The 27702-nt window shown below is 44.9% G+C and overlaps 3 protein-coding genes across 5 annotated transcripts in view; 2 read left to right on the top strand and 1 right to left on the bottom strand.

The window, feature by feature from the left end:
- Positions 1 to 420: 420 nt before the first annotated feature.
- si:dkeyp-72e1.6 (transmembrane protein 238-like) lies at positions 421 to 3221 on the top strand. Of its 2 annotated transcripts, none has more exons than XM_041061837.1 (2): positions 421 to 1099; positions 2456 to 3221. In XM_041061837.1, the coding sequence occupies exon 1, from the start codon at positions 564 to 566 to the stop codon at positions 1092 to 1094; it is 531 nt and encodes a 176-aa protein (XP_040917771.1). In that variant the 5' UTR covers positions 421 to 563; the 3' UTR covers positions 1095 to 1099; positions 2456 to 3221. The 2 variants fall into 2 exon arrangements, with proteins under 2 accessions (XP_040917771.1, XP_040917770.1); XM_041061836.1 differs by having other exon boundaries at positions 2421 to 3221.
- Positions 3222 to 12977: 9756 nt separating this feature from the next.
- Positions 12978 to 18178, top strand: rrn3 (RRN3 homolog, RNA polymerase I transcription factor). Its single transcript, XM_041061832.1, has 17 exons — positions 12978 to 13335; positions 13539 to 13595; positions 13680 to 13769; positions 14309 to 14438; positions 14586 to 14645; positions 14743 to 14806; positions 15099 to 15168; positions 15361 to 15459; positions 15677 to 15772; positions 15891 to 16014; positions 16168 to 16298; positions 16391 to 16521; positions 16629 to 16810; positions 16921 to 17029; positions 17244 to 17396; positions 17516 to 17600; positions 17753 to 18178. Exons 1-17 carry the CDS (start codon positions 13240 to 13242, stop codon positions 17900 to 17902), a joined length of 1827 nt encoding a protein of 608 aa, XP_040917766.1. The 5' UTR covers positions 12978 to 13239; the 3' UTR covers positions 17903 to 18178.
- A 664-nt stretch (positions 18179 to 18842) lies between these two features.
- si:dkeyp-72e1.9 (syntaxin-binding protein 4) overlaps positions 18843 to 27702 on the bottom strand; it is a 50427-nt gene continuing 41567 nt past the window's right edge. For both annotated transcript variants that reach the window (XM_041061830.1, XM_041061831.1), the window contains exons 12-21: positions 27284 to 27372; positions 24072 to 24168; positions 23309 to 23436; positions 23083 to 23175; positions 22803 to 22868; positions 22499 to 22696; positions 21739 to 21855; positions 20462 to 20508; positions 20214 to 20344; positions 18843 to 20115 (exon numbers count right to left, since the gene is read on the bottom strand). In XM_041061830.1, the coding sequence (XP_040917764.1) occupies positions 20063 to 20115; positions 20214 to 20344; positions 20462 to 20508; positions 21739 to 21855; positions 22499 to 22696; positions 22803 to 22868; positions 23083 to 23175; positions 23309 to 23436; positions 24072 to 24168; positions 27284 to 27372 (1019 nt within the window). In that variant the 3' untranslated portion in view covers positions 18843 to 20062. The remainder of the gene's footprint in view (positions 20116 to 20213; positions 20345 to 20461; positions 20509 to 21738; positions 21856 to 22498; positions 22697 to 22802; positions 22869 to 23082; positions 23176 to 23308; positions 23437 to 24071; positions 24169 to 27283; positions 27373 to 27702) is intronic.

Below are 27702 nucleotides of genomic sequence, written 5' to 3'. Positions count from 1 at the left end.
ATTATTTCTGTCTACTATTATTATTATTACTATTTATTTACAATATATGAGTATAATATTTCTACTGGCTGGTTTTAAAATGTGCATCATATTCAGAAATTCAAAAGAAGTGTATGTAAGTATCACTGTGTGTGTGTGTGTGTGTGTGTGTGTGTGTGTGTGTGTGCGTGCGTGCGTGCGTGTGTGTGACGCCTGATTGTGTGGCTGCTAAACCTCTTGGCTGCATCTTCAGTTTAAAACAATCATTTATATTTTAAACAAGAGGATTTTCAGCTAAAAAAAACTTCTTTGTACTTTCACTTGAGTGTGTGAGCGTATTTATGCCTGTGTCACACATCAACCTGCCGGCCAGGTGCCTTCAGCCCCTCCTCCAGTGGGCACCACGCCCCTCCTCTGTGAGCCTCAGTCGGGCGACCTGAGCGGGGCTGAGCTCCTCACCTGTCTCACCTTACATCCGCTCTGAAACTCAATGCCGCGGGACAAAGGTGCCGGGAAATAAGCGGAGTTATTGTTAGAGACTCGAGCGTCTCTCTTTGGAGTCACGGAACCGTCTGGATGTTGACATGGAGCCGGTCTATCGGGGCCTGGGTCGCTGTGTGTGCTGCTTCTGGCTCGCCGTAGCCTTTGACATCGTGGGACTGGTCGTGCTCCTCATCGGCGTCTTCGTCAACGTGTTTTTCTATGACCTGCTCATCTACGCGGGCGCCATCGTCATCTTCCTCAGCCTCATCTGGTGGGTCTTCTGGTACTCGGGGAACATCGAGGTGCCCCCGGCGGAGCTGGAGGATGATGTCGGGTTACTAAAGAAGGACAAGGGCGGCCTGAGCGCCATCGGCGGCGCGGTGAGGCGCCTCTCCAGCCGCGTGTCCAGCGGCATCAGGAACTCGTTCCGCAGGAACGGAGCACCGTCCGGTCACCGTGGGCGCGCGCAGAGGTCAGCGGCCGGGCCGCCGGGAGCTCCGCAGGAGGGGCAGGTGGTCGTTGCTATGGCAACGATGGCCCCGCAGGAGAATACCCCGCACGCGGCTGTGTCCTCAGTGGCGGGCTGTGACATTGAGACGCTGCACGCGGAGACTTCACCCAGGCCTGTGTAACGCAGGTGAGGCCCGACCCTCAGAACACTGGCTTTACTTTGTACAGACCCACAACAAACTACATTTAAAATACAACACAATCACACCACAAACATTTCATCATCACCTTTTTAACATGTTATTTTTTCTCTTGGTTATTGTTGGATAAATAAGTGATACTGAGGCTGTTTCAGAGACTTCCTCACTGTCACAGGCAATTCTAATTCTAGTAGCAGAGAAATGTGAATCCTTTCTAATTTCATAATTTCATAATGCATTTTTATTTTGTTTTTGAACCTTGAATTTAGCAACTAGAACAGGCCTAAAGAATCCTATACCTGTGTCTGGCTTTTTTAAATGAAAGGAATACGGAAGTGGTCTGATAATTTAAATGATTTGTGTGTGTGTGTGTGTGTGTGTGTGTGTGTGTGTGTGTGTGTGTAATGCAGGCTTCAGTGTTTTGTTCCACCGGATCCACAACAACAACACATAACAACACCATAATATAAATACCCCTTTAACTGGATCCTGGGTTCTTCCCTGACCCAGGCCTCGTCCCTCCACCGAGCTTGGCTCAAATCAGTTCAGTACTTGTCCTGAAATCCTGCTCACAAACAGAGAAACAAAAAAAAAATTATTCTATATTAAAAATATGATAGGCCGCCCACTCCGGGCGGCACCTCCTCCCATGGGCCCACCATCCGTAGGACTTCGGTGCATTGTGGACTGGGCGACCTGGGCCCGGACCCAGATAAGCAGCAGATGATGACATGACAAAATATGATAATCAGCCTATAAAACCAGGCGTCAAGTCCCAGGAACAATGAGATGTCCTCAGTGGTACGGTCCTCATATGTTCCCATTGGCAGCACAATATTAGAGGAATAATGCTAAATTGATATTTGAAAGTTTTTTATTATTATTGTTTTATACACCAGTGAAAGTGAATGTTAAAACAACAAGGAATCATAGTCCTGTTTAAAATCTGTTCACATTAAGGTGTTCAAATCTCTCTTTATTTAAAACTTTATTCCTGAATACTAGAACTAAAAAACAACCTGGGTGTACTGAAGGCTTCCTCCTTCCTGAGTTTAACTTTATTTTCCTTCAGTCTGATGTAGTTCAAATGTGGAACTCAAAGGGCTACCTGTGCCCGCAGCAGTAAAACTCTTATCGCTGGAAAATCATTAACCACAGTTCAGCGCTCAGTAAAAAGACCAGCCCTCAGTTTAAACAATAGCTGCTCACCTGAAACTTCCGTGAAAGCCTCGTTGTTCACACACACAGCTTGATCTGCTTTAAGAACGAGCTCTAATAACAGTGTTTCATTCATTTTCTTCCCCACAGAGATTTTTTTTTTATTCTTCATTACTTCCTTGCAGCACTGACCAGAGGAGAGCCAGCCCTACAGCTTCCTTAGCTGTCTTCAGTTCACTTCAGTTGATGCTATGTTTTTTTTTCCCCGTTTGTGTGTTTGTTGAGAAAATGATGAAAAGATTTATCTGATGAAGATATGTGGAAGAGTTGCCAGCAGCCGCTGAGTTGAAGAGGACTGATAAGGTTTCACAAAAATTCATAGTTATGCATATGAATATCATCTTTATATGATTGTTAGAGACATCATAGAAGCTCACAGCTGTCAATCAATATGTGAACACGCCTCTGGTCTACTGGGCCTCTCACACTGAGGTTTCAAGCTTCTATTAGCTGCTGGAAGATGTAACCATGGCTGACTCACAGGCCAGAGAGCTACCGATCGCTGAGGATGTAGGTGAAGGGCTGGGCGGAGCGAGACAGTATGGACAGTGTGGACATCACAACGCCTCCTCATACCAGCTCTGACGTGGGGGAGACAGATTTCCCACTTCTATGCACCTCCCTACAGGAACGAACTGCAGAACAAACTGAATTTAGAGGGACTGTAAAGTTTTAGTCACTGATATTTTTTAATAATAAAAATAATAATTGTGGCTGTTTAATTAGTGTATATGCTTGTGTGTGATGATTTTTTTGTAGTGTGACTGAATTGTTGTTTTGTTTTTGTTTTTATTTTTTTGTGATGTTGTGTACAGGATATCGAATTTGTTCTCAGGTGTGTTTTGTAAAAGAGGTCTTGATCTCCATGACATTTCCCGATTAAATGTAAACTAACGACGCACGACTGCATCATGAGTTAAAAACATCCTTTTTTTTTAAATCTAATGATCAATCCCAGATCATGTGATGACACAAGCTATCCGTTATTACATTATGTTGCTTTAGTGTCCAGGAGTATCACACATCGACTAAGTTTCATTCTTCAAGTTGAATGATAAGGCATGGGTTTGCTGTGAGAAGCCATGTCTCATATTCACCTTGTTAAAGTAATGTCCCTTTACAAGCTCCACCCATCTGCATACACCTGAAACAGTGCAGAAAAGTCAAGTTTGAGTCAAACTGTCAACTACTCCTCTTCTGTCCACCCAGTGTCCTGTGGGGTGCCCCAAGGATCCATCCTTAGTCCACTACTGTTTTCTGTTTATATGACTCCATAATCAGTAAATGTAAGCTGGTGACTGTTGGTTTCGATGAACAAAATACTGCTGTGGAAAAACAGGTGCAGCTGACGACAGGCCTCCTCATTCCCACCCATGGTGATAACAAGTCTTAGTGTGTAACCTTTGGAACCAGTTGGATTTATGATACTGTAACTGTGCTCTACTTCCATACTTTCTGCCTGTGTTATCTCTTGTCTTCACAGCCCTCTCCTCTGCTCCCTCTTCACTTATAACTGCACACCTGTACACGGTTCCTGTACTGTTACCAAGACTTCAGACGACGCAGCAGTGGTGACAACAGTGAGTCAGCCTCCAGGGAAGAAGTCCATCAAACTGGCAGCATAGTGTGCCAATAAAAATAAAAATAACACTAACACTAACAATAACAATAACAATAACACTAACAGCCCCTCAGCACTAAGAAGACCAAAGAGACAATTGTGATCTTCAGAAAGACCAGAGGCAACACACACACCTGTATCAATGGGACAGCTGTTGAATGTGTCTCAACCTTCACTCCTCACCTTTTTCACTCTGTCTTTCACTCTATTATTATAACCAACGTTTTGCAGAAAACACACAAACCTGGCAGCTCATAGTAGCTGCAATGATCAGTAACGCAACGGGGAGTTGAAATGGTAAGATAGTTTGAGATGGGTAAATATATTGGTAGGGACAATTCAGCAACACCTTGACATTGGCGAGCACATGTCCCCTTTGTCCATACCCAAATCTATGCCATTTAAATTATTTTTTGATTACATCAATGCCAAAAAATTCTTATTGTGTAACAGGAATGAATGCATAGAAAGCTACTCCCAAAAATATCCATAATTTTTTACATTTCTACAATATTTATGCAACTGTATATTTAATTCAGTATCACTTAGACTAATTGTCTTTTTGATAGTGAACTCTACAGAGCCTTTGAGAAGAGACCAGGGTCAGGACTGTAGAGTAACAGTAATCTTTTTGTTACAGCTACTTCTTTTTAAGGCTCATTCACAAAAGAGCAAGTGCTTTTTGAAGGTTTAAAACCCATCTTCATATGTATGAATTAAATATTCTGTTTCCATGAAACCCTGGTGTATTGTTAGTTTTCCTCTCTGCTACTATGTTTTAGCATAAACTCTGCATTAATATCCCCTTCTCCAAACCTACTTAAAAAGTATATAAACACTAAAGAAAGAAAACTTCCCACACAGACCATCACCTGCTCCCACTGGTTAACTCTGACAACCACTTGGTCTACCTTCAGCTGTAGTATAAGCAAAACACAACCCACAACCATACGCTCCTTCAGGACACTGTGCCCAGAGACTGAGAAGGCTCTCAGGGACATGAGAAGGCAGACTAGAGTGTGCTGAAGGAGGTATAGAGGAGGAAGGTGGAGCAGAAGATGCAGGAGAACATTTTCATCCTTCTCAATGAAGACCATCAAAGGCTGTGAGCAGAAGAACAGAAGCACAACAGGCAGATGTGGAGAGTATGAATGACTTCAACCTTCTCTACAACCGGTTTGACCTGTCCATTGTCCCTATACTGTGGAAGACATCATGCCTCATCCCAGTTCCTAAGGAGTAGTACCTGATGAGATGAATGACTTCAGGTCAGTTACAGCTGCTTCTCCATCTGCTTTGACCTAAGCTTGCCCATGGCCAGGAGAAGGTTTGAGTAAGCAGCACTGTAAAATGCCAAAATGAGAGTGATTTATTTAATGTATTTCTTCTTGTTTTTGTTAGGCTATATTTCATGTACTTAAATGCAAATTGTGGATTTATGTTATTAGGAGTCTCAAGGTGGTCGGCGGGTGGGTGGAGCCGAGGTTATTTAGGTCAGGTGAGGTGCACAGGTGCGCTCAGGTAGTTAGCTCGAAGGCCGGTGTGGTGCCTCGCCAAAAAAGTTTTTGACCGTGCAGTTTTGACCGTGGAGTTTGACAAATTTTTGTTATTATAATGAGTTTTGAAATGGACATTGTATAAGAAGGAACAAAGATTAAACTGAATGAATGAAGTCGACGCTGACTATGGGATTCTTTCAATCAGATATGTATATGGACACGCGTCAAACAAGCCTGACTCACACAGCCTAAGTGGCTTCTTTTATTTTTTATTTTTTTGGAAAATATGATGCCGCTATAATCTAAGGCAAAAACTTTAGCGGTGTCTGATTGAAAGAGGTGTCGGATGTCGGCCAGGTGAGCGCCCTGCTATGAATGCACCTCGCCGCTGAGACTGATCGTCAAACAATTTGGATGCCATTGGACTCTTTACCGAGGCATAGGAGCAGTCTGCATGGCCGATCGGCTTAAAGTACACCTTGGAGGTTCCTGTGGGCTACCTGGACTGTAACGTGGAGCGCTTGGTAACGATGGAGGAAGTTCCAGATGGAGCTGCACCTGCGAACGGTGTCCAAAAGAGGGCGGCCAAGCTCACGGAGAAAGGTATGGAAGAAAGATTTAATCACTACACCAATGCCCGGAGAGTAAAGCTGAGACAGCTCACTGGTAAGACTAATGATATTGAAGTGCTTATGATGGATGAATGCAACTTTGAGAACGTTAAGTTAAAATTAAAAGACCTTAATGCAACCTTGGTAGTATTCAAAAAATTCAGTAAAGATGTCCTGCAGTATCTGTCTAAGGATGATCTCAATTCTGACCAGGAAGAATGGTTTAAACCTAAGTTGGCCAAATTCATAACATTTTTTCAAGGTGTTGAAAAGTGGCTCCAGGATAAACAAATCCATGCTGAAAACACTGAAACGGCTCAAGAGCCGACACATATGGACAGTGTGTCAATGGCATCAGTGAATAGTGGATCAAGGTCTGGTAGTGAATGCTGCAGTCGGTCATCAGCCTCTTCTGCTCGCTGCAGAGAGGAGGCTAGGCGGGCAGCCCTAGAGGCAGAGGCAGCTGCACTGAAGCAAAGACAGGCTCTTCTTCTTAAAGAGGCCCAGCTCTCTCTAGAGAAGGAGCAACTTGAGATTCAAACAGCTTTAGCTGTGTCAAATGCCAAAATTAAGATTTATGAAGGATATGAAGACCCTCAAATAGGTGATGCAATGAATGAATATGCTGACAATGAAAATGGTGATGAAGGTGGGTTAAGTTCTCAAGCAGAGGCCATTCATGTTTATCTAAGAGCATGCTCAAATGCTTGGCAAGCCCTCAAGCACAGCTCTTGGAGCTAAACCCAAGGTTCGTAGGTCTACACACAGCAAACCTCAATTGCAAAGAGGCAAATCTGGCAGCACAGAGTGAGCAGCAGCAGAATCCAGCTAATGCAAATGAGCTTTTTGCCATCCTCAGGCAACAGACTGACATCACAGAAATGACTGCTAAACATCAGCGATTAGCTTACCTGCCCCAACGTGATGTTCCTGTCTTCTGTGGCGACCCACTTGATTTCAGATCTTTCCTGAAGGCCTTTGAACATGCAGTGGGTTCTAAGACAGATGACGATGTTGACAAGCTTTATTTTTTGGAACAGTTTACAAGAGGCGAGCCTCATGACCTTGTAAAAAGCTGTCAGCACATGCCGTCAAGTTGTGGCTATAGAGAAGCTATGCGGCTGCTGGAAGACTGTTATGGAAACCCCTTAAAGATTGCAACAGCCCTGAAAGAGAAGCTTTTTCAATGGCCACAAATGAAATCAGAAGATGCTAAAGCCCTCAGTAGCTTTTCTCTTTTCCTTGTGAGTTGTTCTAATGCCTTACAGGATTTGGATTATATGGATGAGCTGGATAACCCAACTAACATGAGAGTCATTGTTTCAAAGTTGCCGTATAAAATCAGGGAAAAGTGGAGAACTATGGCTTTTGAATTAAAGGAAAGAAAAGGAGCAAGAGTAAAGTTTGTGGACCTTGTTGCATTTGTTGACAGAGAAGCAAAGATGATTAATGATCCACTCTTTGGAGACCTGAATTGTCCTGCTTCTGGAGAAATGAAAGAGAGAAAACTAAGCATGTTGGAAAAGGTGGCAAAGAAAGATCAATCAAAAAGGAGCAGCTTTGCCACTAATGTGTCTCTCTCTAAAGAATATGTAAATGATAAGTCTAAGACCACCAGTGCGCCTAGTAGTTCTGCCTTCAGCAAGCCATGCCTTTTCTGCAAAAGAAATCATGCCATGGTAGAATGCCATGACATCTTAGAAAAAACTCACAGAGAGAAGCTGGACATACTAAGAGAGGCTGGGCTTTGTTTTGGTTGCTTGGCTAAAAGGCATGTAAGCCAGCAGTGTAAAAGGAGAGCTACATGTGAAACATGTTTGCAGAAGCATCCTGATTTGCTACATATTCACAAAAACGAAAGCAGCTCAAAACGTGCAAATGCAGGTTGTCAAACAGAAAACAGTATCAGTGACCAAGCAATCTCAAGTGCGCTAGTGAGCCTAAATCAAGTTGCCACTGCCTCTAATGGGGCCTGTGATGGCTCCATTTTGTCCATACTCCCAGTTTGTGTCAAGTCAAAAAAAGGAACAAAAATTGTGGAAACATGTGCCTTTTTGGACCCTGGAAGTACAGGCACATTTTGCACTGACACGCTGGCAAGGCAGTTAAACCTGCAAGGCAAGGAGACAGAGCTCATCTTAAGCACGATGGGGTCGGTCAGACAGATAAAAGGATGCATAATGAAAGATTTAGAAGTCTGTGGGTTGGAAGAGAAAACATACATCAGTCTTTCAAAGGTTTTCACGCAAGCAAAAATTCCTGTGGGAAAGGAAAATATTCCCCAACAAAAGGACATAGATGGTCATACCTCAAACAGGTGAAACTGCCCCACATAAATGCAAACGCGGGATTGCTCATTGGTAATGATGTGCCAGAAGCCTTTGAACCATGGGAGGTGATACACAGCAGAAACAATGGCCCATATGCTTTAAGAACAATTCTAGGATGGACTGTCAATGGACCCATGAGAGAAAAGAAGGATGGTAAGCAGCACCTTGTCTCTGTGAATCGTATTTCAGTGAGTACTGTGGAAAAATTGCTTAAGCAGCAATATATTGTTGACTTTCCTGAACATCACTTTAAAGAGGAGACAGAAATGTCAGTGGAAGACCAGAGGTTCATGAACTCTGTGTCTAAATCTGTGAGCTATAAGGATAGTCATTATCATATCAAGCTCCCGGTAAAAAATGCTGAACTCAGAATGCCAAACAATCGTGATGCAGCAGTCCTATGTGCACTATGTGAAGCTGAGCAGAAATTCTGATTTTCATGGAGAGTACACAGAATGCATTGAAGACATGCTAAAAAAGGGTTATGCAGTCAAGGCGCCTGAATCACAGCTCAGTCGACAGGACGGCAAAGTGTGGTACATCCCACACCATGGAGTGTACCACCCGCAGAAGAAGAAGCTGCGGGTAGTGTTTGACTGTGCTGCTAGTTTTCAAGGAACTTCTCTGAATAAAGAGCTGCTTCAAGGCCCAGATTTGACTAACACACTTGTAGGTGTGCTGACTCGCTTTAGACAAGAGTAAGTGGCAATGATGGCTGACATTGAAGCCATGTATCATCAAGTCAGAGTACCAGAGGAGGACACAGACCTTCTACGCTTCCTTTGGTGGCCAGAAGGGGATCTGACGCAGCAGATAGCTGAATACAAGATGGCGGTTCACTTATTTGGTGCCACTTCTTCTGCAAGTTGTGCAAATTTTGCTTTGCGGACTACAGCTGTAGATAACCGATCCAACTCAGAGAATGAAGCTGTGGATACTGTTCTAAAGAACTTTGTTTTCTGTGTGGATGACTGCTTCAAAGCAGTCAGCAGTGAAGAGGATGCTATTGCTCTGAGGAAAGATCTCACAGCGCTGTGTGCTTCAGGTGGATTCCATCTCACAAAGTGGACTAGCAATAGCCGTGCACTGTTAAAAGCTGTGCCTGAAAATGACAGGGCTACAGAAGTGAGAGATCTGGACTTGACAAAAGATGCCCTTCCAGTTGAACGAGCCTTAGGTGTGCTTTGGTGTGAAAACACTGACACCTTCAAATTCAGAATCATTAACAAAGAGAAACCTTTGACACAAAGAGGTGCCTTGTCTATTGTAAGCTCCATCTATGATCCACTTGGTTTCCTAGCTCCTGTTGTTCTTCCTGCCAAAATCTTGCTGCAAAGACTTTCAAAAGCAAAGTTGTCTTGGGATGAAGAAATCCCTCAAAGTTATGTAAAGGCTTGGACTACCTGAGAGAATCAGCTCCCTCTGCTGTCCTCTTTTAAGATGAACAGGTGCATCAAGCCAGAAGGATTTGGACAAGCCGTAGTAGCTCAGTTTTTCTGATGCAAGTGAACTCGAGTATGGGACAGTTTCCTATCTGAAGCTGACAAACAGTAAGAACCAGGTGCACTGCGCCATTATGATATGATGATGATGGGAAAGGCACGAGTAGCCCCCTTAAAGCAAACTACTACTCCCAGAATGGAGCTAGCAGCAGCAGTGGTAGCTGTAAGCATGGATAAAGTGCTGAGAAAGGAACTTCAGCTGGATCTTCAGCCCTCAGCTTTCTGGACGGATAGTACAGCGGTGCTAAAATATATTGCAAATGATGCACTGAGGCTGAAGACATTTGTTGCTAACAGAGTTGCGGTTATCAGAGAAGCTACGAGTGTCAACCAGTGGAATCATGTTGAAAGCCGTGAAAACCCAGCAGATTGTGCCTCACGTGGACTCTCAGCAAAGAAGTTTCTGGCCTACAAGACTTGGATAGAAGGACCATCATTCCTAAAAGACCCAAGCAGAATGGAAATAAATGGCTGCAAAGATTTCAAACTATCTGAAGATGATGATGAAGTGAGAAAAGCAGTTGCTGTATATCATGCAAAGATAACTGAAGGTCCATGTGTAATGAACAAATTAATAAATCACTACTCAAGTTGGTGGCGCCTAAAAAGAGCCATAGCATGGGTCCTCAGGGTCAAAGGTCAGCTGATGTTCATAACTAAAAGAAGAAGAGGTTCTGATTCTACAATGGCTCATTATGACACCAACATCAAAAATCAGGGTCAAAAGGTCAAACCTTTGTGCCAAGGTCCTCTGACAGTAAAAGAGCTTGCTGCAGCAGAAGCAGAGATTGTTCAGCACTGTCAACACCAGAGCTTCAAGGATGAGGTTGTTGCTTTGAAAAAGGGTAAACTACAGATTCGAAAACAAAGCACGATCCGCAAATTGGACCCAGTACTTCAAGATGGCATACTGAGAGTCGGTGGCCGATTAAGTAGATCTGCTCTGCCAAAAAATCACCATGCAACAACATTGCTGTTGTTGGATGTACATGAAAAAACAGGCCACTCTGGCAGGAATTACATGCTGGCCCGCCTCCGTCAAAGATACTGGGTACCTGCAGCAAATTCAGCAGTAAGAAAAATCCTCTCCAAGTGTGTGAAATGCAGGAAAGATCAGGCAAGAGCCCAAAGCCAAAAAATGGCTGACCTCCCTGTAGATAGACTGTTGCCTGATAAGCCTCCCCTCACAAGTGTAGGCATGGACTACTTTTGACCTATAGAGGTCAAGCGAGGTCGTAGCATTGTTAAAAGATATGGTGTGTTGTTTACATGTCTGACAACTCATGCCCTGCACACAGAAGTTTCCCACACACTGGACACAGATTCATGTATAAATGCTCTTCGACGTTTCATGTGCAGAAGAGGTCAAGTGTCTTTGATAAGGTCTGATAATGGTACAAATCTAGTCGGAGCTGAAAGAGAGCTGCGTGCTTCCATACTCAAGATGAATCAAACAAAGGTACATGACACTCTTGCAGAAAGAGGAATTCAGTGGGAGTTTAATCCACCTGCCGGATCACACTTTGGTGGTGTGTGGGAGAGGCAAGTAAGGCTGGTTAAAAAGGTCTTAAGGTCAGTGCTCCAGGAACAGACAATGGATGATGAATGTCTGCAAACTCTGCTTTGTGAAGTGGAAGCAATAATCAATGATAGGCCAATCACTACATCTTCAGATGACACAAGCGACCTTGAAGCGCTAACCCCAAATCATCTACTGCTACTAAAGAAGCAGCCATTACTGCCGCCTGGGTTGTTCAACAAAGAAGACTGTTATGGACTTAGGAGATGGAAACAGACTCAGTATCTCTCAGATTTGTTCTGGAAAATGTGGGTGCGGGAGTACCTGCCTAGTTTGCAAGAGCGCCAGAAATGGAATCAGACCGTGCAGTTTGATAAATTTTTGTTATTATAATGAGTTTTGAAATGGACATTGTATAAGAAGGAACAAAGATTAAACTGAATGAATGAAGTCGACGCTTACTATGGGATTCTTTCAATCAGATATGTATATGGACACACGTCAAACAAGCCTGACTCACACAGCCTAAGTGGCTTCTTTTAGTTTTTATTTTTTTGGAAAATATGATGCCGCTATAAGCACCATCCTCTACAGGCTTCACTGGCCTTAAGCTCACCTGGACTTTGCCAGCACCTTCATTACCATCCAGGCTGAGGGGCTGTATATCTGAGACTGTGATCAGAAGACAGGAGTATCACAGGGGGACTGAACTCTCTCCTGTCACGTTTACTCCATTCATCTATTCACCTCTGACTTCAAGTACAACTCAGAGTCGTGTCACACTGCCATTGTAAGAGACAGACTGCACTGGACAGAGAGCTCAGACACTCTCTACAGAAAAAGGGAGAACCGGGGCTACTTCCTGAGGAGACTGTGGCAGATGTTTTACCAGTCTTAGGTCCAGTCCAGTGTTGGAGTGTTGGTGGGACAGTGCGATGGAGAAAATAAACAACGGGCCAGGAAAGCAGGCTTGGTGGTTGGAATGAAGATGGACACTCTGATATCAGTTGCAGAGAGAAGGACATTGAACAAACTGCTGTATATTTAGGTCAATGCCAACTACCCACTATCACAGAGCTGCTCGACAGACAGATTGGGGACATGCTTGAACACCTCCCAAAGGAGACCAAGGTAGATGAGTCTTAACTACTCAGGCAACTGTTGCTGCACTGTCATACGGGTTATTTTATACTGTATTTTATTTTATTTATATTTTTTGCAGTCTTATATTAGTAGCTTTGTTAGCCCTGCAACTGCGAATGGATTTTGTTTTGTTATCAGTGTTATGGTGGCTGGATTATCATGTTTCATCTTCCTTTTTTCTATCAGTGCATCTCACAGCTGTTATTTCCCCTTTATTTTTATGTTAGTTGTTATTATTTACTTTTGGTTGAGCTGTGCTGCTCTGTATTCTATTCAGTTCTTGTTTTAGTTCTGTAAAAGCTGCTGGATAAAATTCCCTTTCATATTAACATCTATCTAAAAGACCAACCGGAACCCATAACCGTGTGAATCATGTCTACGGGAACACTTTGAATGCGACACCGGTGTTCCATAATCGCTTCCGTAAATACACGGTTCTCTTCCTGTTGTGAAGAGAGTTGTCACATGGGCCTGGCTATTTACAACATAGTCGTGAATTCAGTTTTAATACTCTTGTTTTCTTCTCCTTAAACATTCAGCAGTGAGTGAAGATACATAACAATGAAACCGACTCGTCTTCTCCTGTTCAGCTGGGCCTTTTAGCGCAGGCATAGCTAACGTTAGCTTAGCAAAAAAAAACAAAAATAAAACAAGCCGCACTTGGTGAGCGTGAGCTCAGTCAACATGGAGATAGACGGTCTGGACTTTCTGAACACCCCTCCTTTGAAGACTGTCAGGTTCGGGGGCACTGTTGCCGAAACGTTAGCTAAACACAAACAAGTGAGTGCTAAGGTCTGTTTTTTTTTTTCACCTGTTACCGATTGACATGAAGTTGAATTTGAGGCGCTTGCTTCGTTAGCTTTGAGCGTCTGAACACTTGACATTTCAGGAATGAAAGCCAGCTCTTTGGTGCTGTAGAGGGAGAGGTGAAGTGCTGGGCAGCTTTCTTTCTTTCGTGTCTCATCTGCTCTTCGTGTTTCCAGGGAGATTCCAGTGACTACGAGCTGCTGAAGCATCAGCTGGCTGATTCTGAGATAAAGGTAGGGCAGAGCGTCTGTGTGTGTGTGTGTGTGCTGAGGTGATCTGGGATCAGCGTTATGACAGTGACCTCTCTCCTCTCACAGGATGCTCAGATCATCAGCTGGCTGCAGGAATTCCGGAGCTGTGTGACCCAGCTGACCAAGGACCACGAACAGCTCATCTACACCATCCTGGTGAGTAAAGCTCCATGATACCTAACGTGCTGTGTTTAGAGCTGAAACAATTAGTAGGTTAATCAGCAGCTATTTTGAATTGTTGCTCACACTCTGAAATAAGATTTTACGAGATACATAGATAGATACTTTATTCATGCCCTCGGGGAAATTAGTTGATTAACTGATCAGCTGAAAATTAATTTGTCATAGTTATTCTTAAAGTAAAAATGCCAAATGGTTACTGGTTCTAACGTCTCAGGTGAGAGGATCTGATCCTTTGCCACACATCACAGTAAACTGAATAAATAACTAACATGATTCATCAGACTCAGAGGGTGTGATCAGAAACAGAGAGTTGGAATCTCTCTGTCCAGCTTAAACCAAAAGCCGTGCAGCTGATGTGTATGGTACACATCTCCATGAAGGTCACCGGGAGTCAAACATCAGTTCCTCTAAACCCATGTATGAACAGTTGGTCTGATGCGACTCACAATCAGGGTTCACTGTGTGATTGTGTTTACATGCTGAAACTCTTCTGTGTGTGTGTGTTTTTCTAGAGGCTTCCATGGGTGGGCCGGAGCCAGGCTGTCGTGGAGGAGTACATGGCCTTCCTCAGTAACCTGGTCTCAGCGCAGACCGTCTACCTGTGTGCCTGCCTCAAGATGGTGGTCTCCCATTTCACTCCCAGTAGGTTCCTCTGACTGTCGGCTCATCTCACTGTACATCACTGCGCGTTTTCAGTTTTGTGGACATGTACCCTGATAGTCAGAGGGTCAGCAGCAGTGACTCACAGAGAAAGAACATGTGTGTGTGTGTGTGTGTGTGTGTTTTCAGAGAGAGTGACCATCTGTGAAGGAGGCGTGGATATCTCCGATTCAGATGATGAAGATGACAGTAAGTCTCGTCTTTCTTCGTGGTTGTTTCGTACGTCAGGAACATTTTACTGTGGTACAAACGGATGAACTCTGCTCCGTTCCTCTTGTTTGTTCAGACCTCCCCAGAAACTTTGATCGGTCTCACCAGGCGTTGCAGCTTATCTCCAGATACGTCCCATCGTAAGTCCAAATGTGGACACTCTGAATATCTGACTCTGCAAAAAAGGTTTTTCTTCTATAAAACCAATGAGTTTATCTTTTCTGAGGGAGAACCCAGAGCGAGAGAAATGTATGTGTTTTCTTGTGCTTTGCTGTGTGTAACTGCAGGTGTTGTATATATAAAACAGTGTAAATACAGCACAAGCATGTATCACTGTGTAAAGACATGATGTCTGCCACATCCTCACAAACACTGATATAAAGTCCTTCTTGTATATGCACTGTGCTGTAACCGTTTCCCTTCTTATTCCAGCACGAGTCGCTTCCTGATGCCCATCCTGCAGGAGAACTTCCCCTTCGTACAGAAATCCTCCAGGACCCTGGTAAGATGCTTCAGATCACACAGGGCCGTCAAAGCTGACCCACATGACACGTGAACGTGACACATGTGGAGAGGCAGCAAAGACGTTCAGCCGTGATTAGACGTATTAAAACAATAACTCAGACACATTATATTTAGGGGTTTGTGCTAAAAGCATGGTGGTGCTTTGGTGATTGACAGCGTGTTTTTCCAGGAGTGTTATGTCCACAACCTCCTGAGGGTGACAGTGTACATACCGTCCATCCGACGAGACGTGCTGGAGGTGATCGTCGGAAAGATGCTCGTACTGGACGTGAGTGGTTCACCTCGGAATGATCTCACCACTTAAAGCAGCTGATACAAAGAGTTTTATTTGGGAGGAAGAGGAAAGAGTCACAGTTTTATAATATTTAACTTTGAAAGTGACGGGGACACGAAGGAACATGGGCTCACATACACGATGTCTCCCTCTGGAAAACAGTGAGGAGTGTCTCCTCCGTGCTGTCTGTAACAGCGTTGGTGTATTTCAGGTCAGCGCATCCCGGTCGGACATCGAGGAGGCTGAGGAGAACGCGGTGCCGAGCCAGAGGGCCGAGGAGCAGACCGAGGAGGGACTCTTTGACATGGTGTGACAAACGGCACTGGTTTTTACCGGGTCCCTCTGTTCAGTGTTAATGCGGCGGTCTTTGAAACGGCAGCAGATGATATTTAGGCTCAGCCTCTCTCCATCTGTGTGTCTCTCAGGATGAGGACGTGGCAGCAGATCAGCCCTCCAGGACCACAGCGATGGCCCATCCAGTGGCCGAGAGGCTGGACACTCTCATGGTTGTGATGATGGCTTACATCAAGGACATCTGCCACGTCAGCGGTACATGAGTAACACAGCTTTTCTCTATCCCGTCTCAGGGACTAGGCTTTATTGTTTTGTTTAGTTAGATGTATTTGAATCTTTGCACAATAAAGTTTTTTGGGCTGTGAAGTGAGTCATCACTGGTCTTCAGTGCTTCGTTTTGTCTCCTAGGCTCTCTTCATGTGGACAGGACGAAGGACCTGTACAAAGATTTGTTGAGCGTGTTTGACAAGCTCATTCTGCCCACACACGCCTCCTGTCACGTCCAGTACACGCTGTTTTACCTCTGCAGCTTCAGACTGGTCAGTACTCAGGAAACAGCATTACGTAGCGTGAAGCCGTCGGTCTGGGTTAGAGTCCTGTGTGTATCGTATTTCCTCTCGTCTCCCCCCAGGCCCTGGCGGAGGCCTTCCTGGATCACCTGTGGAAGATCCTGCAGAACCCCTCTCAGCCTGCAGTCCTCCGTCAGGCTGCCTCTGGGTTCCTGGGGAGCTTTCTGGCCCGAGCCAAGTTCGTCCCTGTGCCGTGAGTTCACACGTAGCCACTTCTTGACAAAGCACAAAGAACATTGTCTGTAATTATCCAGCTGTTGTTCTAATCCACTGCCCCCCCCCCCCCCCCAAATCCTGCAGTACTGTGCGGGCCTGTCTGGACCTGCTGATCTCCTTGATCCATCGCTACATTGACAGCCAGGACAGCAAACAGGCCTGCTGTGATATCAACCTGCATGGGCCCTTCTACTCTGCCTGCCAGGCTGTGTTCTACACTCTGGTCTTCAGGCACAGAGCCATGCTGGAGGGCAACATGAAGAAAGGTATGAGAAACAGCATGTTACTGTGTCCTGTCAGCAGATCCACATCAGATCATAACAGCTGGATGAGCCCAGCTTCACGCTTGTCTTAATGTGTGTGTGTGTGTGTGCAGGTCTGGAGTACCTGCAGAGTCTGAACCTGGAGCGGGTGGTGATGTGTCAGCTGAACCCTCTCAAAGTCTGCTTGCCCTCAGTCACCAACATGTTTGCTGCCATCACCAGGTACGTGAACCCGGTCCCTGCTCTGTCATTGGCTCCAGTCCTCAGTGCCCACGTCTGTAATTACAGGTTTACTTCCTGTCCTGATCAGCCGCCAGGTGTTTACTGCAGCTATATGTCTCTGAACACTCTGGCATCAGTGCTCACAGTGACCAGCAGAGTGCAGCGCTGCACCATTTCACAGTGTGAAGGAGTAAAACCCCTTTTCCCCTTGCAGGAAGTATCAGGTGGTGTTCTGCTACACCATCATAGAGAGGAACAACCGCCACGTGCTGCCAGTGGTCCGCAGCTCGACGGGCGGAGACTGCGTCACCACCAACACCAACCCCCTGGACAGCTTCTTCCCCTTCGACCCCTACCTGCTGAAGAGGTACGCCGACTATGTGAGCACAGAGAGGAGGAGAGAGGCTAACAGACCAACAGGCTTCTCACTTTGTATTTGTGTGTTGTTTGTGTTGTTTGTGTCGGCGTGTACACACACACACGCAGGTCTGGTCACCTGATCGAGCCGCTCTACCAGGTCTGGGAGGAACTGGCAGACACGGAGCTGCTTCCTGTCAAACGAGGCCGACAGGTGAGCTCTTCAACGTGATCTGACCTCAGACCTGAGGAGATACAAAGACTGGCTCATCTGGTCTCAGTGTACCCTCAGCGTACCACTCTCTGATGTGGATTGGGACTTCATGTTCAGTGTTGGTTTGTTCATTGTGTGTGTGTGTGTGTCAGGGCTCGAAGGAGGACGAGGACGACTTCCTGCGTGGGGAGACACCCCAGACCGAGGGCATCGTGGGAATGACGCCCAGCTCCTACGAGTCGAACCTCCGCAGCCCGAGCAGCGTGGGTTCGCCCCCCTTCGCCTTCCAGAAACCATTCTAGTTCCCTGGTCAGACGGACGGTCATGTTCCACCGTCAAGGACCACTTCCGCTTTTCTCTAGACCTCCCTGCTCTGTGGATCCAGAAGTTCCGGAGGATCCCTCCGAAAGGTTTAAGACTTTATCTTTACTCAGAGCTGCCACAGAAAGACCGGGGCACTCAAACAGAACAGCTGCTTTTGTTTATTTATGAAGCTCATTTTACTGTAGCCTGACGCAGCCTACGCAGCTTTCCCAAGAAACACGTCTGTGATCCGAGACAGGAACCCCCCCCCCCCCCTGGCTGTACAGCGCACTGTACAGCCAGTGATGATGTTCTCATCAGGAGACAGCATGACATCACAGGATGGATGAGGAAGGAGGACAGCAGGTACCAGCGCCACAGCACAGTGACAGTGGAGGGTGGAGGTAAACACACTCACTGAATCTTAAGATACTTTTTTTTTTTTTTTTTTTTTTTTTTTTTTGTTCAAGTCTGCCTTAAAACTACAACAGCGACTCACATGCTCATAGGTTCAGTGAGACTGGAGACGTTTTTTTCCCGTGTCCCTGCTGGAGCTTTCAGACTATGGGGACTGTAGAATCAGTGTTTGACTTGACGTTGCAGCCTGTGATTTCACTGGATGTGAGCAAGGTGAGTATTGATTTAAGGCAGACTTGAATAAATGTGAACACACACCCTTTAAGGACTTGGGGGTTATTGTTACTAAAAAACCAGGTCTTTGTAAGAACTGGTTTTCAGTGAGTGTGTTTGGACTTTCTGTCTTTGTGTATCCTCTCCGTCTTCTGCAGCACCGTCCTCCCCTTGAGTAAATACCTCCTGTGTTACTTTTAATGTAGTGACTTGTCTGTCTAAACATCATGATCGGTCTCCACAGCTGTCCTCCACCGCCGGACAGGTACTATCATCCGTACACACCCTCATACACAAACATACATCCTGTAGCATGGACAAGAACAGCAGCTGGAGGCTGTGACACACATACACGCACCTCGTTAGGAAACTCATGTCTGAATAAACACGCCGTCAGGTCTGGTCATCAGTTGTTCCTTTAATATAAAACAGTAACAGAAAGAATATGAGGCCACACCAAAGATGGAGTCTGGCTGAAAACTACGGGACGTGTCCACATCAGTTTTGTTTGTTTTTTTTTTTTAAAGCATCTGCAGCTGTTTGTATAAATAAAAATCAACGTTCCACCTATGGCTGACGTCTGCTCAGACTCTTGACTACTATACACAGGTTTACACAGCGACAGTAAAGCTGCTCCTGGACGCAGGAGACACATCAACATGAACCATGCAGTGACGATGAAGCTGCAGAGGACACAAACGCTGCTCGAGGCCACCGTCTTCACAAAACCTCATTCTCTGCCTTACAGTAACGAGCGAGGGCGCAGGGAGAGTTAGCATGATGGAAACTTGTTTTTTGTTTTTGTTTGTTTATGAATAGTTTTTGCTCGACAGTTGATTGTGTCTGCGGCAGAGCGAACAGGTGAGGCGGTGTGAGGGAGACAGACGGCAGAGAGTTACTATGACAGAGGAAGGACTTTTGCACACAGACCAGATCTGGATCGTCCTCTTCCAAGCAAATGAGTCCTTCACATGCAGTCCCCCGAGTCAGTCCACGTCTGAGGTTAGAAAAGAGGTCAGGGAGGAGTATCAACAAGGTTTACAGCAGTGTGTGTGTGTGTGTGTGTGTGTGTTGTGGACTCGGTCATGCAGCTCCTGCTGTTCTGTTTTGGTTTTTTTTTTGGATTTGGCAGAGCACTTCTCACAGAGACGTCTGTACAGACGATTTATCGCACGAATGACGAGAATCGCCGTCGTCGTCGTCGGGTCACGGCTGAATTCGTCACTTCCTGCTGCTGAACCCTCCTGAGAGACTGTGGAATATATCTCAGAGGAAGACACTAATTCGATGCGTGCGAGCAAGCTTTGGCATTTTAAAACGTTGGCCGCGTTGCGTGTTGACTCTTGTCGGTGTGAACGGAGGGTTTGGATTTCTTGAAGTGATGTGTCGTTATTTCCAGATGTTGCAGCGGACGGCGGCGCGTCTGGCTGTTGAGCGTGGGCGTAGTCAGTCGTGGGTTCAGCTGCTCGTTCGGCCTCTTTGGCCCGTCCCGTGCCCCCTATAACTGTCCCCCTCTGGCTCTTTGTGGCTCACATGTGATGAGGGCTGAGGTCCGGGACTGACGCCGCCTCCGACCGACTTTCTGCAGGTCAACAGAAAAATACTTTAAGGACGTAACAGCTACTAAAAACAGGTTCATCCACAGTTGGGTTCGGCTGTGGTGTGGTGCTCTGTCTGTACCTTTGCCGTCAGCGGTGCTGCTGCACACTCCCTCCACCAGCTCTTTGGCCTCCACCGCCAGTTGGAAGGCGGGATCAGGAAGTGGTGACGGGGTGTCGGGACTGTCAGTGGCTGGAGACGACCTGTTGCTCCTGATATGTATGAAGCACACACACACACACACAGGAGGAAGGATTACCACAGGACTCTTAATGCAGAGCTGGGGTGGGGGGGTAATAATAATATGATGGATGATCAGGGTCTCTTACCCGCCTTCTCCAAACAGATTGGGTGCTGTCAGCACTTTGTGGACGTTCTAAAGACAGAGAGAGCGTAACAGTTAAGTGAGGTTCTATAACAAAGCTGTTCTATCTGAGGACATCAGGTCTTCATGTAACATCTAAGTCAGGCCTTCTGTTTGACCACAGTTTGGATCAGGTCTCAGTATCTGTGCGTCCTCTCAGACTGGGTCCATACAACCTCAGGTCCTTTTTGGACGGGGGGGGGGCTCCAAGTATTAAAAAATTAACTTTTGCTCTTTGCATTCAGGTCTACTGTTCCACTGATCCATCAAAAGCACTGATGACCTGTCGAGCCACCTTCCTCAGTGTCCTCCATGGGTCCTTCACAGGCAGGAGAAGGTAAAACCATTCACTCTAAAAAAACCTCACATCTCTGAACGACTGAAAGAAGTGGACTTTCACAGACGGGGTCAGTAAGGAGAGACATGTACAGTGTAGGGGACGGTTTATCAAAGTGGGTAGAGAGCTGCAGTGCGCCCTTCAGCCACTGGGGGGCAGACTGGCTCCATAACTGTTTGGGAGGAGGCTGATAACACATTGGAAATGGTTTCGATCTGTCATGTGATCACTGATTGGCTCAGAGTGCAGCTGGCTGAGTCCACCCTATGAGACTGGACGCAGGGAGCTCATGCTGATTGTCAGGGACTTATTTCCCATTTATTGACAGTCTTACCGGCCTATTTAGTAATGAATTCATTTTTATCTAACTCCACCAGTAAACACTACAAATGCAGCACTTATCTCCCAAACAAACCTCTGACACAGATGTTTTTTCTACGGGCCAGGAAAAACTGTCCATCTTCAATCTGTTTGCACTGAGCTGCTGCTGAGTCACAGAAATCACCACAGAGACCTGAGATATGTTATTTTATACTAATAGAATGGGACACTAAAGTCATTTTTGCAGAAGTATGCATCTGGTGTTATTATACAGTTTTTATCAAACAAACAAAAGGAAGCAGCACATTTGTTGGGGACTGTTTTCAGTGGCGGATGAATCCACATTCTGGTACTCTGGAGTGTTTCCAGCAGCAGGATGGTGTGTGTGTGAAGGGACTGAGTCAAACTAAAACTACAGGCTGTGTGTGTGTGTGTGTGTGTGTGTGTGTGTGTGTGTGTGTGTGTGTGTGTGTGTGTGTGTGTGTGTGTGTGTGTGTGTGTGTGTGTGCCACTGCTGGTTTGGGTCTTTTCACTAAATAAATCAAGAAATAAATAAAGATGTATGTTCAGTTAAAGAGTTGCACCTGAGCAAAGCCCAGCAGTTTCTTGTTGGAGATCTCCAGGTGTTTCCTGCTCAGCTCTGACTTCCTCAGCTGGCAGTCGATGTTCGTCAGCCTCCTGTTCAGCTCCAGCACGTCCTCCTGACACACACACACACACACACACACACACACACACACACAATGATCCTGTAACTTTTTTTTTTTTACAGTGTTTACATGGTTCTCAAACCATAAAGGAACATGTGGTTTTCCCGGGACAGCCACCAGATGCTTTACCAGCTTTAGTTTCTGTAAACACGATATCCAAAACAAAAAGAATTTCTAGATAATTAGCAAAAGAAAATGTGAATGAATGTATTTTTTCCTGCAATAGTTTCCAACTGATGAAGGAAGGAGAAAAGAAAGAAGAAAGAAGAGGGAAGCGGGGGGGGAGGGGGGTGGGGGCAAAGCTTTTACCACCTGAGATGGAAAAAGGTAGGGAGAAGTACTAAGATGGTAAAAGCAGGGATACTACAAAGTAAAAGTCCTGCTTAATGTCACCAAAGTAAAAGTAAAAACACATTTTTAGCTAAATATACTTCAGTCATATAATGCATTTATTCAGTGTTATATACAGTATTATATGATGGTATTATGATTATTGATGCACTAACATGAAATCAGTATTTTAATGTTGCAGCTGGTCATAGCAAAGTTCATTGAAACTGCTATTTTATTTGCGGATCACTTGTTTTGTATGGAAAATTACAATCTACAGGGTAACTCTGAAGGTAAAACTCACCTTAGTGGCCTCCAGGCTGCGAGCTTGCCTTTTGCTGGCCAGCTGGTTCTTCAGGTCTCTGATCTCGGCCTCCAGAAGCTGGATGACGTCCTCGTAGTCCTGCTCAGCGCCGCTGGCCTGCCGCTGCACCGCCTCGGCCTCGGCGGCGTGCAGGCGACTCTTCAGACGGGTGTTTTCCTCCACAGTCAAACAGGCTTTCTGGGAAGGACGACACAACGCTCCATGGTAAATAATAATTACTGGTTTCACCATCTAAGGTTCTGTAAAAGTCACTTTGGACACGTTGTCCTGGCTCGCCTCTCACCTCTGATGTCTTCTGCAGCTCCTCCTCCAGGTTTTTCTTGCTGTGCTCCATGTCCTTCAGCATCACCTGCCAACAGAAGGCAGCAAATGAAGCCCAGGAGGATTTTACAGCAGCCCTAACATCAGGCATCACAAAGGGTCTGGGAGAAACCAGACCACCTAACAGAGAGAGCACTTCCTCCAGCTCTCTTCCAGCCACCTCACCAGAGTCTCCCTGTGGGCTGAGAGGATTTAGCCTCCATTACTTTATGTTATGTGCTTGTGTGTGTGTGTGTTTTCACCTTGAGCTGCTTCATCTGGGTCTGCAGCTGCTTCACCTCTGTCTGAAACTGCTCCATCTCCTCGCTGCTGTAGCTGCATTCCGATTCATATGTCTGCGTGCGCACACACACACACACACACACACAAACATAAGAGAACTGGTGTTTATGTGTTGTAATGTGAGCCCTTTACGTATTTGCCCTGGGATGTTGCTGGTCCATGAGAGGTGCAGTGAGAGCAGCTTACAGGGGAGTGGAAGGCCGACGTGTCCATCAGACTGGCTGCTTCATGATAGGAGAACATGAAGGGACCCGTCCCGATACCCAGCTCCTCCAGGTTCTCCTGGAAGATGTTCCGGGTGGCCTCCACGAAGTCTGAGAGTCAACAGACAAGCACATACACACACACACAGAACATGTTTGCTACACAGGGGAGACCATGGCAACCATGAGAAACACTGTTGAGACTGCTGGAAAGGTCAGACATCTGTTTCAACACCCAGGAGGCCCAGGCGGTACAGAGGGCCTTCCACAACCCGGGGGGTTGAACCACAGACTGGTTCGATCCCTGGCTTGATCAGATCTATCATCAGATATGGAAAATACATTCATTTAAATGATTTGTACCTCAGTGTTTCTGAATATATAAACTGTTTATTAAACACTGAAGATTTCTATTTTGACATTTCTTTTTTTTTTTTTTTTATTCACCTGTTGTAAATGAATATTTACAGGTACATTCAGAGTGGAGTCAGAGAAATGCTGCACCATGAACCGCAGCCTGGATACAAACCAGACACAGAGCTGCCTCACGGTTACACAACGTGACACCGCACACAAGTGACACAACCAGTAAGTGACATGCAGCCGTCACACTGAGCCTGTGATTTGACAGGATTTCAACACAGATCTGTCACCTTGCTGTCGACACAACCGGATCGGTGTGTGACTTGTTTTTTGTGTGTGTGTGTGTGTGTGTGTGTGTGTGTGTGTGTAGAAGTGTGCTTCACCTCCATACGCCACAGTGCCTTGTGGGTCTGTGGTCAGATTCTGTCTCAACTTCTTCTTCTTCTCTTCTGTGACATCCAACCCGAGGAAGGACAAGGCCTGTGGGAGACGGAGGGGAGAAAGGTAAAGGAGATAAAGACACAGAGCCGGTGTAACATCACCTGAGAAGAAGGGCTACAGTACGTACTGTCATCAGGACTGCAGCACTCTGCACCTCCTGCAATCTGTTACTGTGAAAATTACCAGTAATAATCTTTAACTCTTGGCCAAAGAGTGGTTTCACATTACAACGTATTTGCATAAGAACCATGCACCGAATCCTCTGCTGAGGAAGATCATGTGATAAGATCTAAAGATCCAGTACTGATATTAAATAGACTTCATGCTGAGACTAATTTCTAAACTGAAGAATGAACTTTTAACCTCTACACATAAATCTTTTTTCATACTTAACTGTAAAGAGTTTTTTATTAAAAAGAAGAAAAGAGATTTGGGGGGAAATATTTTTGGTGTGTGTCTACATTTGATTGACAGCAGCTGACATCTGGCTCTATCTACAGAGACAGAAACAGTAAACAAACCCTTTAGAATTACCTGCATTCATGGATAAATTTGTCTTAAAACACATTCAGATCTTCATCTAAGTTATGTATCATGTATATTAAGTTAAAGTATGTGAACCCCTCAGCTAATGACATCAACTGAAGCTAACTGAAGTCAGGATTTAGCAAACCTGGAGTCCAGTTCATGAAACAGACTGGAGGTATGGGGACTCAAACATTTTGAATTGAATCCAGACTCCAAGATGAAGAATTGTTGGAGCAGGTCTTTAAACCTTGTAGAAAGGATGACCTTTATACACAGTCCAACCCTGTCATAGCCATCTGATGTGTGAACCTTAAACAAGGCTCATATACAGTAATAGGCATAAATGTCTTATTTCCCAATGTAAACAAACAAGCTAACTTTTTCTTTTTCTACTTTGTGACATTTCCTCACCTTTTACAGTACCTCTCACAGCTAAAAAAAGAAAATACCCATAATCCACCTCTCCCTCTCTCTGTTTTGTATTTGCAAAGGAACCGACAGATTAAGAGAGAACTGTGTTTAACATTTAAACTCTCTCTGTTTCTCTAATCCTATTAATGAACTGGTAGATTAGGGTCAACCTACGGCTGAGCAGGATCCGGACCAAATGAAAATCAGAATAATGGTAACAAAACTGTACAGAGGACAGAGACAGACAACCAGAGAACGAGGCAGAGGGAAAGAGAGACAGCAGAGAGAAGGGGAGTTGGGGCAGCAGGGGTGAGGGAGGAGGAGCAGAGAGGGAATGTGCTGACGGGGTAAAAATAATGTAGAAATGGATATGGCAAGTGTGATAGGGAAAAAAGAGAGAGTGAAAGAGAGATCAATAATTAGATGGAGAGAGCTCGGGGTGAAAAAGTTGTTCATCAAAATGGGAAAAATCCTTAGTGTGAATCTATTTTTTTTTTTTCACATTTCATTTCATTTCAATAGAACACAGTGATGTGTGCCATAAATGTAACGCCTTTGTAGAAATCTTCTTTTAAATATTTTGTTTTCTTAACATATAATTTATGCTCTGTTATGGCAGCTCAACTGTATGGTTACAATAGTTTTCTCAGGGGATATCTGATTATTACTAGTACAAATGACATATGTCCTTTGCATCCTGTCTCCAGGTCAAAGAGAAGTAATATGATGATCGGTGAACAGAGTCCCTAGTTTTCTATATCTCTTCCAAAACACTCCAAAACATGGAATACAGTTTATAATGGACCTCTGTATGGATGGAAAAATGTTCATCCTTTGAACAGCTAGTAATGAAGTATAATCTACCATGTGCCCACTTCTTTTTTTATATTTACAGTGGAGGGATTTTTGTTCAGAAAGAATCGAACTCCTTTCCCAACAAGCCTCCAACCACCCCCAGCTGATAATTTGCTGTCTCTCGACGCAGATAAAAAGAGTATAATCTTCTGGATTTATGGAACCATTTGTGAGATGAACCCCCCCCCCCCACCTCCCCCCCCCCCCCACCTCCCCGCCCCCAGGCTGTAGATATACTTAGAACACAATGGGAACAGGACTCTGGCCCTCTGCTTCGAAATGAAACTTGAGATGCAATTCTCAAACAAATGCACGCCATCCTCTCCTTATAGCAGACGTGGGCTCACACAGTTTAAGGTCATGCATCGTATCCACTTCACAAAAGCCAACATTGCTAAAAATGATCCAAAATCTGGACTCATGTTAAGCATGTTAGTTCACATGTTTTTGATCCTGCTCTGCAGACATTTTGGGCTTACATCCATATTGAGCCAGATCCTCTGACTTGTCATTCCCAGCCTAAAAACCACAACATGCTACCTGGTCAGGAATTTTTTTTTTTTTACTGTCACCTTTACTTGCTTGTTAGCTCGTCTCATTCTGTTGGACTGAAAAGATTCTAAACCTCCTTTTCCCATGACAGGTGCCATGTTCCATCTAAAACGAGAGAAGATTAAATTTACCCTAAGGGGGAAGAAAGCTGAGTTGGATAAAACGTGGATTCCATTTCTATCTTATTTCACTACTGTGACCGGGATGACAGATTGGAATGACTCACAGTGCTCTCTCTACAGTAAGAATCCAAGAACATGTACTGTATATATGATTCCATCCTGTCTATTTGTTTTCTTTTTTCTTTTAAATCTTCCTCTGTGATGTATTTTGTACATCATCATGTGGTGATTTTGTATTATGAATTTAAAGAATTCAACAAAGAGAGGTTAAAAATTTTTTCAGTAATATGTGAAAGCATAAACTTGATGGTTATTGCTTTCACCTTATGCGACATGAAAATGGTGACATTTATTAATAAATGTTTGTAACAATATGTAATATATTAGTTTTTACGGACACTCGGGTTTGTCATTTGGCAGTCAAAGCTTCATCGGTCAAAGCTAAATGACCTAAAGCTAAATGTTCGTGCATGTGCATCACTTGGTTAAAGATGAGGCAGAGAGAAACAGAGGGAGCAGCAAAGAGGAAATAGAGAAAGTTGGATGAGCAGAGGAGGATTCATGCTTATCTAGGTTAAATAAATAAATAACTAAAGCAAGGAATAACCACCCCACAAACATGCATGGCATCGCACACCAGGAGCATGGCTCTAAAACAACTTGTCTGAGCAGAGGACAGGACTCACCAAATCTAACTTGTCTGATTTGAGGCGTATGTAGGGGTCCAGGGTTATCTTGGGTTTGGTCCCTGTTGGCGACCTCTGGCTGGTTGAACCTTTTTGAGAAAGACAAAAAGAAACAAGAAAAGAGGAAGAAGATGAAGACAAAGTTTAATTTTTTCCAAAGTGGCCTGAACAGGAGTTAGGAGTTGTATGAAAAACATTCCCATGTAGAAAACATAACGCTAGAGGATACAGTATGTGTATGAGATATCACACCAGGAGCTATTGACCTTTCAACAGAGTGGGGAGAGTCTCTATGAGGCCACAGTACACCTAGTAAACAACAGAGGGAGAAATATCATTGGATAATCTGTAATATCAGAGTGGATGGACAGATACTCTCTGTGGATTTGGTGGAAGTGGGTGGTTGTGGTGATAGGGGA

Source organism: Toxotes jaculatrix, chromosome 18 (assembly GCF_017976425.1).
Source record: "Toxotes jaculatrix isolate fToxJac2 chromosome 18, fToxJac2.pri, whole genome shotgun sequence".
NCBI classification, from domain to species: domain Eukaryota; kingdom Metazoa; phylum Chordata; class Actinopteri; family Toxotidae; genus Toxotes; species Toxotes jaculatrix.
This window is presented reverse-complemented; position numbering and strand designations above follow the sequence as displayed.

Excerpts from the sequence above, each read along its gene's own strand:
- rrn3 (XM_041061832.1), top strand. The coding sequence starts at position 13,240 with ATGGAGATAGACGGTCTGGACTTTCTGAACACCCCTCCTTTGAAGACT. Across the intron at positions 15,460-15,676 it reads GAAAGATGCTCGTACTGGAC|GTCAGCGCATCCCGGTCGGA; the intron begins GTGAGTGGTTCA and ends GGTGTATTTCAG. Across the intron at positions 16,811-16,920 it reads GGAGGGCAACATGAAGAAAG|GTCTGGAGTACCTGCAGAGT; the intron begins GTATGAGAAACA and ends GTGTGTGTGCAG.
- si:dkeyp-72e1.6 (XM_041061837.1), top strand. The coding sequence starts at position 564 with ATGGAGCCGGTCTATCGGGGCCTGGGTCGCTGTGTGTGCTGCTTCTGG.